The 12,660-nt window shown below is 33.2% G+C and overlaps 2 protein-coding genes across 2 annotated transcripts; one reads left to right on the top strand and one right to left on the bottom strand.

Annotated features, from left to right (window-relative positions):
- The first annotated feature begins 3,354 nt into the window (after window positions 1–3,354).
- Window positions 3,355–4,548, top strand: LOC105434545. The gene has a single exon (XM_011650417.2). The coding sequence runs from the start codon at window positions 3,458–3,460 to the stop codon at window positions 4,067–4,069; it is 612 nt and encodes a 203-aa protein (XP_011648719.1). The 5' UTR covers window positions 3,355–3,457; the 3' UTR covers window positions 4,070–4,548.
- LOC101203230 (adenylate kinase 5, chloroplastic) lies at window positions 4,469–12,093 on the bottom strand. The gene is made up of 19 exons (XM_011650418.2): window positions 11,734–12,093; window positions 11,562–11,663; window positions 10,228–10,356; window positions 10,005–10,139; window positions 9,147–9,293; window positions 8,946–9,020; window positions 8,730–8,817; window positions 8,450–8,487; window positions 8,123–8,251; window positions 7,522–7,557; window positions 7,374–7,454; window positions 7,169–7,307; window positions 6,026–6,105; window positions 5,853–5,918; window positions 5,414–5,443; window positions 5,231–5,340; window positions 4,874–5,011; window positions 4,740–4,769; window positions 4,469–4,652 (listed from the first exon to the last, which is right to left on the bottom strand). The coding sequence occupies exons 1-19, from the start codon at window positions 11,941–11,943 to the stop codon at window positions 4,628–4,630; spliced, it is 1,788 nt and encodes a 595-aa protein (XP_011648720.1). The 5' UTR covers window positions 11,944–12,093; the 3' UTR covers window positions 4,469–4,627.
- Window positions 12,094–12,660: the final 567 nt, after the last annotated feature.

Here is a 12,660-nt window from a genome sequence, read left to right as displayed (position 1 = left end):
CATGTTTGATGACTCAATTTATGTATTTAAAGTCCAATTTTCCAACAAAGATGAGCATAATAGACCAAAAAGCGAGCAAATCAACTAAACCGATGGATGTTGACTGAAGAAGAGAGAGTCCGTCAATGTTAGTTTGAAAAAGCAAAACTAAATTGTATTAATTTATCCACCTTTAATTTCTACAAGTGTCGTTAGTTTAAGTATTAAATTCAAAGAGTTGTAAAAGTTGAGTGTTCAATTTTTTGGATGTTTTTTTAATTCGTATAATTAATTAAGAGTATGATATGTTAATATGTTTGTTTATGATTGATTAAGAAGTAATAATAGAAAATCATAGAGATGGAATAGACCGGCGGGTCGGCCATGACTTTTGGTCGGCGGATGGATCGCCACATAATCTTTTATATTATTTTACTTTTTTTTTCAGCCAAATGATTTTATTCAATTAATTACTATGTGGGACCCTCTTATTTATGGGAATTTAATGTTCTACATTTATAGCTCTGCTACGTGGCTACCCCTATTTTATTTACTGCCAAAAACATATATTTTAATAATTCAACTTAAAACTTAAATAACTCGATAATCCAACAATTAGATTAGTTTAAAATATAAGTTGGGTTAGGTTAAAAGTTTTAGTCTTAGGAAGGAAAGTTAAAAATTCAATTTAATTCAACTTAATTCGAATTAATAATATATTTATTATTTATTATTTATGGACAATGTTTAGAATGATGTTTGAATTTTTTTGATATATTTATCAATATGACATGTACAACAATTCTAAATCGAACGAACATAATAATGAAAAAAACGATATAATTCGACAATATTTGAAAGATTGGGTTCAATATGAAATACAAATTGGGTTATTGGAGTCGTCAACCCAACCAACTCATAAATTAATTTACTTTAAAAATTGGTATAATGTAAGATGGTATACTTTAGTGAATATTATCATATAAATTTTAATTTTGAATATGATTCAAAATTAATTTAAAATAAATAAATTATTTGATTGAGTTCACATATTAATTTAATGTATATTATATTCATATTAAAATTTTTAGTTATAAAATAAGTTTATATTTAAATATAATTCAGATTTTATTTATTTATTAATTAATTGAAGAATTATTATTTTAATTTTAAATTAATTTAAGTTAAAACTATAATACATGGAACGTATATTCATCCAATGAAATATTAACAAATATGATTTAATTAATTGATTTAAATTTTATATTAATTTATATTTTTTAAAATTAATATAATCTTATAATTTAATCTTATTTCCTCCCGAAAAAAAGTTATAAATATGAGATTTTAAAATTTATAGAATCATTCTTTCCTACTCCCTCGAGGAAAAGGAGTTATAAATATAAGTTATAAATATGCGTACTGAAAACATATTCTTTGTTAGAAAAACAGCTTTTAATCAAGCTAATTTATTCTCTTTGTTTCTTTCTAAACCTATTATTTCATCCGGTTCTCATAAGCTAATTTCATTCTAGATAGAAAGACTTCAAGAGGATTCAATTTGAAGATTTTTTTAATCAGAGGCGTCAAACCACGTAAATTTTAATTGTTTGCATCTTTTTATTTTAAAAATTTGTCTTTTAATTTAAAAGCATACTAACCTATAATAAAAAATCTAGTTTCATGTATTATTGTATTATTTTAGTGTATTAAATTATAAAATTGGATAAATAGTGTAAAATGTAAACGATGAAAAGTTAGCAAAAGAGACTGATGGATAAGTAAATCTACAACAGTTCATATCTTTAATTCAAACCCTCACCCTCTAAAATAAAACATCATACTAATTATAATTAAGACGGAGCTAAGTTAATTTAAAAAAACCAAAATCTCAAATCTCAAAATATAAATTTATTTATTATTTTACAAACACATGAACAGAGCATTTTCGTATCTTCGTTCATATTTGAAATTAAAAAGAAAAAGAAAAGGAAAAAAAAGTGATTGGTTGTAAAAAATGTGGAAGTCGGTTGCCCCAATGAACACGTGTCAAAATCATGCCACCTTCTTTTCTTTCTTTTCCTTTTGATTAAGTTTCTCCCTACTTTACTTTAGGACTCTATTCTCCAAATTTGCCCCTTCAAAACCCATAAACTACACATTACCCCGCACTTACCTCACTTCACACGCTTCTAATCATTCTTTTTTTCTTTTTCCGAGGCCTCGTTAAATGGAGGTATTTTTATGGACATTTTAAAAATAAAAAATAAAACATTTGATAGAATATATAATTAATTTTATTTTTTCAATAATGAAATGTAAATATTTTTATCTTTGAAAAACTTCATCTCTAAATGCTCGTTAATGATCCCAAGGTTTAAGATTTTGGTTTGATTTATTATTATTTTTTTGGTTGTTATTATTTTTTCAATATTAAGTTAGAGGACTTCCAATTATCGCTTGCTTTGACACGTTTTTATTTATTTATATATATATATTTCTAAGTTCCATGTTAGCATATGAATGAAATACATGATAAAAATTAGTAATAGTAGTAAAATAAGATTCAAACTAGTATTACAATGGCGGTGGGGTATTTTACATTTTATTGGTCCTAAGGTTAACAAGTGTTTTAATAATGCTTAAATTTTTAGTATTATGATAAAGTTTGAAGCTGAGACTTAGATTGTGCTTCACAATTTTTTCAATACAAACAAGATCAAACAATGTCTATCACCTAGTTTCATGTTTGATAAAAGAAATAAATTTTGAACTATTTTTTAAAGATAAATAATCTATTTTTATTTGAGACAAGCTAGATCAACTAAACACCTTATAATATAGCCATATAAATAAAGAATAACAATTTTTTTCTCACACTTTCCTTTTTGTTCAATGATGAAAATATATTGTGGTTTTTTACCTAGAGATTTTTAAATACAACAGAATAAATTAATATATCTAAAAATTAACAAAATAAATCAAATTTTATCAAGTCTATGGATTATAATCTCAAATGTTATAATATGTTATAAATATTTTCAACCGTATTTAGGTTGTATTTGGAAGAATAAAACAATTTTTCTAAAGGAAAAAATTGCATACTAATATATATATATCCACCTTTTTGAAAAATAAAAAAAGGAATTTTCCAAAAAAGAAAATTTATAAAATTACAGAGCAAGTAAACGATTATGTAACTCCACCAATCAGATTTGTCTGTGATATTTTTTTTTATCAACTAACGGGTAATCCACGTCAAACCCCATAAGGCGGTTCACGATCACACGTGTGGCGCGTGTGAAAAAGAAAAACCCTCCCTCGAGGATTCTTTATATAAACTCCCCCATTACGTTCCTCTGGTTTTCATCCCTAAAAAACTCTCTTAGACGAAGAAGGCGACACTTTTTCTTTCTCTCTCCCCCTCCCCCCCCCTTTTTTTTCTTCCTTGTTCTTGTTCTTTTGTGAATTTGAATCTATGGCAACCGTGATTCTTCCGCCACAGGACTGCCTTGGGAAAGGCTTACGCCACCAAGGATTGGTGCTATCAGCACCGTTGAGTTCTCGGCGAAATTCTAACCCTAATAGTACTAGTACTTCTTCAAACCCTAACTTGAATCATGATGCTAGGAGTTGTTCAGGCAGACGGAGGAGGAGTGCATCGGTGGGATTGAAGGCTAACCGTCAAGCTAACAGAGAGCGGAGCCGGGTGAGGGAGTCATCTACTACGGCGAAGATGGCAACGAGGAGTTTGGTTATGGGTCAGGTTAAGATCCTGAAGCGTGGAGAAATATTGACTCCTGATCGAGGAGTTGGTGCTGGTGGTGATGATTCTTGTGGTAAGAGGAGATTAGAATCGAAAGGTGAGGAGGTGGATTTGGTTTTGGGATCTACTGATCGGTTGGGTCCAGACGCTGATTTGATGCAGAAGCAGGTTGTGTTAACGGACTTCAAGGATGGTATGTATGCTGGATCGGGTGCGTTCTTCGCTTCGCCGCCTCCGAGTTCGGTGCCCTTGCCGTCTTTTGCAGTTAAGAACGGGATTGCAACAACCGATCTTAGGCGGTTGCTACGACTTGATTTAGAATGATCACTTCGAGTCAAAGAAGTGAGCAATTCCTTAAATGATTTGGGATGAACGGAATGATTGGGCAATGGTTTGAGATTGGTGTGCTCTTACTTTCGAAGGTGATTGCTTGGTTTACCTCGGCATCTTCCTTTATTTTTTCAACAGGGAGATGTTTGAGTTTTCGAGCAGATGAACTGACTGAAGTGAAGCTGACAGTTCGTTCTTCTAGGTTTCTATTACTCATAACGACTAGGGTTTATAGGTGGGTTTCTTCTATATAGCAATATAACCATTTCATTGTTTCACTGTAGTGGGTGGGTGTTGTTTGAATTTGTGTGTGGGTTTCTCTTTTCCCTTACAATTTAGGTGTTCTTAGATATTATGATATAGGTGTAATAGTTCGAATATGCTACGTGTCCAGAATTTGAAGTTGTTTGTACCTTGTGCTTTGTTTCTTCCGACAAATTTCAATGTATAAATACAGAATTTGCTTTCTTTTATGTACATGATTGTACCTTCAAATTTATCTTGCTTTCATTTTATCTCCCATCTCCAATTGCTTAACCGTTCATCATGAGCTCAAAGAATCCCACTCAGGAAGCCCCTGAATTTGTAAAACATTTGAATGTAACTTGACTTTCTCAACAAAGACTACTAGAAAATTTGGACTTGCAGTTTTTTTTTTCCTTACCAGATTCCTGACGAGCTCTTCGCTTCTTTTCTGCAAGCGACATATAGCATAAATTGGATCAAGATCAGACAACAGAGTTTGTAAATAGAAGGGTGAAGAAGATGAAGGTTCTCATTTTTTTCTTCTTCTTTTACCTTTTGTTTCCTTGAAAAGCATCATTGATATCATCTGTGGATGGCCTTTTGGGATACTTGGATAGTTCAATATATTTTTCCTTTCCTGAAGGTTCATCCACCCTTCTGTAGAGTTCGTACCCATATGGATAAGACATCCTAAGACAAACACGAGGATGAAATCAATTTGAATACTGCTTCTAAATTTCATTCTAGATTCCAATGGGAGGCAGCCTTAAAGCCACCTCCTAAAATGAAGTTCAAAATCATAAACAAATTCATATGAATCTGTGAAGCTTGAAATTGTTGCGGGTTTTTTTCACATAAAAAGAGGGAAATACACTCAAAAACTTTTCAATTTTCAACCCTTTGTTTTACCTCAGAGCCCCCATGATTGGATACTGTGTCCCTGCATAATAGAGAAGCCGGAAGAAGTAGCAGATTTCAAACGATGCTGCATACTCCAGCCTTTTCTCACGCCCCATTGTCTAACAAGAATGTGAAGCATCAGACATGTACTCTGCTCAAAACTTCATTCCAAATGATGTTTTTAATACTCACTTGCATTATTCCACTCGAACCAGGTAAGTCCTGAAGAATTGAAATAAGTTCATCAAATTACACGATACAAAAAATATAGAGTAGCAGGGTCAATGAACCAACTCATATAATGAATTTCTGCTTAAAACAGATGCGCGATGCCTCTTTTTAAAAAAATTCTCAATAATTTTTAATGTCGGGTGATGTTCCAATGGCCTGCTGCAATTAACTTAGATCTCCAGTTATTTCTTGCCAATATTTCTTTTGTTGATGGTTCACAAATCAACGGATCATTAATAATAATGAAGCTCGATTATCCAACACGTTTGGCAAGATGATCCAAGTAAACGAAGTATTGATAGATTCGAATTTCTACTTCATTCCCAAATGTACGATAGAGATCCCAATAGAAATCAACAAATATCGATGGATTATAATTTAGGGTCAGTTAGAAACGAACCTTGAGCCTGGGATTTACAAGAATTACAGGTCGGTCACCTGCTGCATCTGTCATCGCTTTCATATCCTGCATTTACTTGACAATATGAGCTTCATAATTTATAAAGCTTCATCCTAAATCAAAGAGCTCCCATTTTCATATTAAGAGTTGATAATGTCCACGTTGTTGCTTACATCTATGATACAATTTCCAACAGCATTCTGAGGAGCTACTAAGATGAACATGTCATCTTCATCGTCAACTTCTTTTGCACCTGTAATTACAAAATGAACATGAATCATTTGAAAGTATAAAATCTTCTGCAAATAAAAAGAAATCCAATTAATGTACTATAGTGTGAGAATATCCATGTATTATGTATTATGTAGTCTTTGACTTGAAGGACTTTTTGAATCATAGGAAATCCACGTGGCCGTGAAAGACTTGGTTTTTTTGACTTAAAGTGCATACGTCTTGTTGGGCTCTTAGCTGCATTGTTCAAGTTTAATTATGACATGCTTAGTTCTAACCCCTTAGGTCTTGATTTTCACGAATGGCATTATGAGTGGCTTTCTAAAGAGTCCAAAACGAGTTGTCTTTTCAGAGAAGGTGACTTAAGATATACTTCCCTTTCAGACTCTGTTGCACAGCATATTGCAAAAGGCCCTTACTATCAAATTTGGCAGAGCCTTACCTTCCTAAATAATATGTCGACGATTTTCCATTACAACTCCTCCAACTTAGCCACAAACACTACATATTCATGTTGATTCTTGCCTACAAGAATTAAAAACTACCCTTACGAGGGTTCTCAAATTTTAAAATTTCATAAAAGATAGACCTCTTTCCACCGACTATTGGAAACATATAAACATAAAGGAGGCTGGTCCAAAGAATTCCAAAGAGGAAGAAAGGGAGTCTAAGAAACTACGTACACGGAATGCCTTTGTTCTACTGAGAAGGATGACCTCATCCCTGTTGAACTTAGAAAATTTCATCGTACTTCCTTTTGAAATAAATGAAATCCGAGCTAAAACATTAATGCTAACAACAGAAAGAAACTTGAATTGTTCCTAATTCTTTACAACTCGAACGAAATATACAGCTAAAAGAAACTGATTAGGAAGGAGAACAGGCGGGAGAATCATGGAGTCTAGAATAAAAATGAATCATGGGTCAAAGACTCAAAGTCGCTCAACCTCCTGTCATCATCCTCGCCTCTTGACGTACCTTTCCCCTGATGACTTTCCCGAAAGTACACACTCCAGTCCAGCGAGATTAACATGCAGGTGGAAACAAAGTGCATAAACTAATTTTTCATATGTTGAGATCAGTACCAATTGAACCAATCTTGACAAAGGTCCCCAGAGCCCCATACTCTCCCCAGTCCATGTATTCTAAGATTCTCCGAGTCCCAGCAAGCTGCAGTGGCATTCCAGAAAGTGCACCTTCCCCCATGGACCCTTGTATGCATACCTTGGAGATAAAATGTCAGATGGTGGGTACCAGCATTCTGGTCTCGAGAGAAATCAGAAAAATTACCTTTACACGTCTTCCATCATCAGCAAATGAAAGAGCAATGGTCCGAACAAGTTCCATAAGTGTACCTATTCGATAAACATCCTGTGGATGGCAGACGCGGTTAACTCAGGATTATTTTTAGGGGAATCAGGAGGAATAAGCTTCCTACCATTTCAGGATTAAGCTCAGGAATATTATTCTCCACCTGTTGATTGGGATTCAAAACAAGCAAAAAATTATCAGCCTCTGAAGATACACATTTTGATGACAATGTGAAAATCTATGTGGTAAATCTGCAACTTATGAATGCCCTAACATCATCTTTGAATTTCCTATACTTTGCACTTGCAGAAGTATACCATTCAAGGCTTCACTTCGTAGTGTCATACTTTTATGAAATACATCCACTTCTTTCATATTGCTAAACTTGCAGTCAAGAGTGCGAGTCTTAATGATCCAAGCTCTTGAACTCCACCCACCAGAAACGCAGAAAAGATATATTCCAGTAAGATTACAAGACATGGAAATAATAACAGGATCCAACTAATAATTGAACGAGACAATGAACTTGTTATGGATATAACAGTCAAATTGTGCAGCTCTAGAAATTATGACTCATCCAGAGCTTATGGGAATGTTTAATCTCAAATTTGACTAAAAATATAACTGTTAGGTTATTGATACTTCATTTTAAAAAAAACAAACCATGGATGAATTCTATAACATAGGAAGATAAACTTGTCTGAATAAAAGTAAGTATAACACGGAACCTTTAATCTAGTTCTACCGGCTTGTACAGCACGCTTGGTAGCTTGAAGCACATCATCGTAGAAGTATTTCCTGATTTCTCTCGAGTGAGGAATGTTATTCAATCTAGTTGGTATCCCTCTCCAGCTATCCTGTAAAAAGAGAATAGATAAATACGTAAACACATATTTAGAGGGATTTTTCTAGTTATTATAAATCTTATATATTTAAGGGAATCTTCTAATTTTTTTTTTTCTGACGAATCTTATTTTAATGTCAACTACAAACACATGATTTGCAGAAAATAATGAATATTTCAAAATTCCTCTTCTTAATCATACAGAGCAAACCTGAGTTGAAGTACTCTTGATTCCGAGGGTTGATTTACCTAATACAAAGAAAATGTAGGGTGTGATTTGATAAATGTACAGATAAATGGCTTAGGCATGCGATAGTAAATAGCTTCTCATATACAAGGAAAAAAATGTCTGAGAAATATCAGATTAACCATTTTGAAGAATCAGCAGGGACTATCATTAAATTGTAATTGTAATTACAAGCCACCCTGTGAACGGTTCCTTTATTCTCTGGTAAAAATTGTGGCGAATTCCACAGAAAACGAAGCATTACCTGACTTCATAGCCTTTTCTTTTTGTATCTGTGATAACAATGATGATAATTCTTCAAAAATTTCTTCTTTAGGACGGCTTCCATCAATCTATATTTATAGGATTGTTAAGAAATATCGTTAGAATTTATATGGAAGGAAGAAATGAAGGTAAGAAATAAACACAACAGAAGACACGTATATGCATAATTCTGACAAGCACACTCGTAATTAACTACCTTCTTTGCAATATTTAAGTACACTGGTGCTATCGCTTCTGCATTACGCTTATAAATTTCCAAACGCTGCTTTACCTAAACAGAAATTACATTAAATAAATGTTAGAATGCCTATAAGAACATAATAAGCAGTCATACAAAAAGTAAGCACACAGGATCGTGTTCTGTAAATATTTAAACAATTTCTTAAAAGTAACTAACCTTTTCCTCAGTGTCATCAGGTCGAACGACAAGTCTCCCTTTAATTTCCTCCGTTTCTGGGGGGAAATATTTCAGATGGTAAATCTTCCCTGTCTCTGGGTCAAGCCTTCGACCAATGCATCTGTCGATTAGAATTTCGTCAGGAACCTGAGTATTAGAAATGTACAATCAAACCTCTAAACACTAAAATAAAAAGTTCATCATCACTGGTATAAGAAATTTTCATTTGCTCAAAATGTGAGCCAACTTATTGTGCAATTAATATATAAAACATCTACCCCAAATACACTTGTGGACAATTCACAATTTTATTGGAACAGAGCTGTTTAATCGGAAGCATCCCTCCAAAAGGGAAAAAATAGATCTACATAGAGATCTGAGAAAAAGAGAAAAGGAACATTTCTAGATTCTATTATACTTAAGGCCCATGAGTGTTAACGCATTGAACCGGAACTTATTTCAAACATATGGATAAAGTACATTGTTGATGAAATTAAAAGTCATGCATCTTTTTCTAAGGAATTATCTCAAATGCTCTTTCTAGGCAGTATCACAATTGGAATAACAGATTAAAGAGATGACCAAAAAGTTCAAGAGATTGATCCACAAGTTGTAGTATAAATGGGCGGCTATTGCTGTATAAATGGTCTAATTCTTCCCTAACTTTAAGATAGAACCATGATTGGAATACCAAGTCCAATAGTAATATCCTATCGTGAACCTGAACGTAGTGTAGTACTCCAGGATATCAAAATATTTAGAAGTCTAAGATATTTAGTTTAATTATTATTTTAAATGATGACGATGATGATCAAATGTATGCCCCAACAAATGAAAATTAGTGCATGAAGTACATACGTCCAAAATAAGATAAATATCTGGTCTGATTTGCAACTTCTGCAAACTTTCCGCTTGCAAAAGGGTCCGCGGATATCCATCTAAAAGCCATCCCTTTTCTGTTGCATCCTTGCCTGATAACCGTGTTGTCACCATCTACAAAACAAAAAAAGCTCACATCACGAACACCACACAGATAAGAAAATCAATTTTGAGCTCGAAAGAGCATTGATCCACGTCTTACAGTAGTCACAATTTCATCAGGAACAAGCCGTCCAGAATTCATGAACTCTTTCGCTTTGTTTCCAATTTCTGACCCAGCTGAAATTTCTGCTCTTAATATATCACCAGTTGATATGTGCACGAGGCCAAACTGAAGAATGAGTCGAAATCAGTCAATGAAGTAGACATGATACTTTGAAAACTTATGAACTATGATAGAATAGCTTCTTGACATTTTCTTCAAGATAAATTAAGAATGATCTAAAACCAGTTTTCTAAACGTGTGGTTTCCTTTTTTCTCTCCTTTCTTTTGTACCGGTATAAGTAAATGCTGAATTGCTGGTAATCTCAATTCTCAATTCCCATTTTGAATTACGCCAACATTATTGCGTAATAACAATTGCACCCTTTTACTCTCCACCAAAATATGACAATACTGAAATATCATGCCTGTGCTAACATTAACATTATCGGCAATATAATTTTCTACCTATAGAGCAGAACTTCAGCAAGACAACTAACATTCTTCAATCAAACATGAATTCAGACCGGAACCCGGACACATTGATAAAACCTGACAACTTGGTCCAAAAAGTGTACGTGCTTGCCTGCTGAAATTGGTTACCAGGGTAATTTATAGGATATGAAATTCTAAGCATATGGCCACGACAACTTAAACTTCTCCACCCAAAGCACTTAGTTGTAATTATTATTAATATTATGGGTGAGTATCGTGATCAACTTACAGACATTTTGACTGATATTATATATCAACTCGTTTAATTCTACAAAGTCTAGGTGGCCAAAAAAATATTAAGTCCTAAATAAGTGACCACTGTTGTATTGAACTCATTAACTTTTAGCCCTTTATTAAAGGGTAAACTCATGCTCTCATTTACTATTAGGCAATGGTTTAGGAACCGCCTATTATTTACATGGTTGACCACTAGACCAATTCCACCATGGTTGTATCGTAGTGAGCCAAGGCATTATTATAAAACCAATCATGTCATAGTTTAAAACTTACTCATTAATTTATTTACGTGATATTGAAACTATTTTATTTGAATATTTTATATGGCTAACAAACAAACTTTAAAACTACAGACATAAATATCAATCTATTACGTTGAGTAGAAGACAAAAGGCACATACAAGTTAGAATAGAACCACCATTTACTTCAGATTAAACAACTCTCATTGCAACTCGAACTTCGTCCCAAATTAAGTAAAAACCCAAGCATTAAGCGTTCGCAATTCACATTGCAGGATAAATCACATATACTCCAACAAGCATTTTTGAGGATGTTCCAGACACTAATGGGATTTCCTTCTATTCATGTAAATTTCAATTACCTTCTGAACTATCAACTCACACTGAGTTCCTTTACCGGAGGCTGGCGCACCCGATATCATCACCTTCAACGGCTCCGCAGCTGCACAATTCACCTTCAGGCCCTAAAGAAACACATAATCTCAAATCAAAAAACGAAAAACACAAAGAAGAACAGAATTTCAGAAATCAAACCTTCAATTTAGGGGTTCGAGTCAAATGGGGGTGGGTAAAGACAGAGGAGGAGCGAAGGCGAGTAGGACGAAATGAGGATAGTTGGAGAGAAAGAGAGGTAGAAGAAGAAGAAGGAGAAGAAGAAGAAGGAGAAGATATGGAAAGAGGGGAGATGGAAGGTGTGGAAGAGACATTGGTGGATTGTAGGGAAGAAAGTGAAGTGATGGCCATTGTTGGTTGGGTTGAGCTTTGATCAAACCATGAAGAAACTGCAAATGGAAGTGAGTTGAAGGTTGAGGATAACGGTGAAGATATTCAGTGGTGTATACTCAAAAGAGAAAGGAATGAGAAAATTCATACAATCAATTTCAACTAAATTTTGAAGTGAAATTCTTTTTATTGAGCTAAATTAGAAAACATAAATAGGAAGATTGAAAATTGTTTGCTTCATTCACTTTAGTCCACAAGTTTAGTTTAGTTATTTTCTTTTAATTGAGATGGGACATATAAGTCTTTTTTGTTTGGAACAATTCACATAGATAATAGGATTCCAATCAAGAATAAGTCGATTTTTAGTATATATGAATGTTAATTGAATTAAGTTTTTTTTCGTTGACGATAACTATAAATAGTTTCTAACGAAACGATTATTGTGATTATTATTTTTCAAAGTTTATTTATCTTAGATTGTTTTTTGATCTTACCATTTTTTATCAAATGGTTGCAAAAATGAGTTGGTTATCTATCACCCAAAACTACTCAACTATTGCAAACAAAACTAACAGAGAATGAGAACCCAATTAAAATTTTGTTTAATGATTGGAGTTAAATTTCAACTTTAATAATCATGTTAACACAACATTTATAAATGATTAACCTTTTAACATTAGTTTTTAGTAGAATAAAATGGGAGGATTTTGGTTGCTATCAAATAATGACTCTTTGCTG

The sequence above is a fragment of the Cucumis sativus genome, chromosome 2 (genome assembly GCF_000004075.3).
Source record: "Cucumis sativus cultivar 9930 chromosome 2, Cucumber_9930_V3, whole genome shotgun sequence".
Taxonomy (NCBI): Eukaryota; Viridiplantae; Streptophyta; class Magnoliopsida; order Cucurbitales; family Cucurbitaceae; genus Cucumis; species Cucumis sativus.
This window is presented reverse-complemented; position numbering and strand designations above follow the sequence as displayed.

Coding starts and splice junctions, on each gene's coding strand:
- LOC105434545 (XM_011650417.2), top strand. CDS start 3,458: ATGGCAACCGTGATTCTTCCGCCACAGGACTGCCTTGGGAAAGGCTTA.
- LOC101203230 (XM_011650418.2), bottom strand. CDS start 11,943: ATGGCCATCACTTCACTTTCTTCCCTACAATCCACCAATGTCTCTTCC. Junction 9,021..9,146: donor CTGATGACACTGAGGAAAAG/GTTAGTTACTTT, acceptor ATTTCTGTTTAG/GTAAAGCAGCGTTTGGAAAT. Junction 5,919..6,025: donor TTGGAAATTGTATCATAGAT/GTAAGCAACAAC, acceptor AAGTAAATGCAG/GATATGAAAGCGATGACAGA.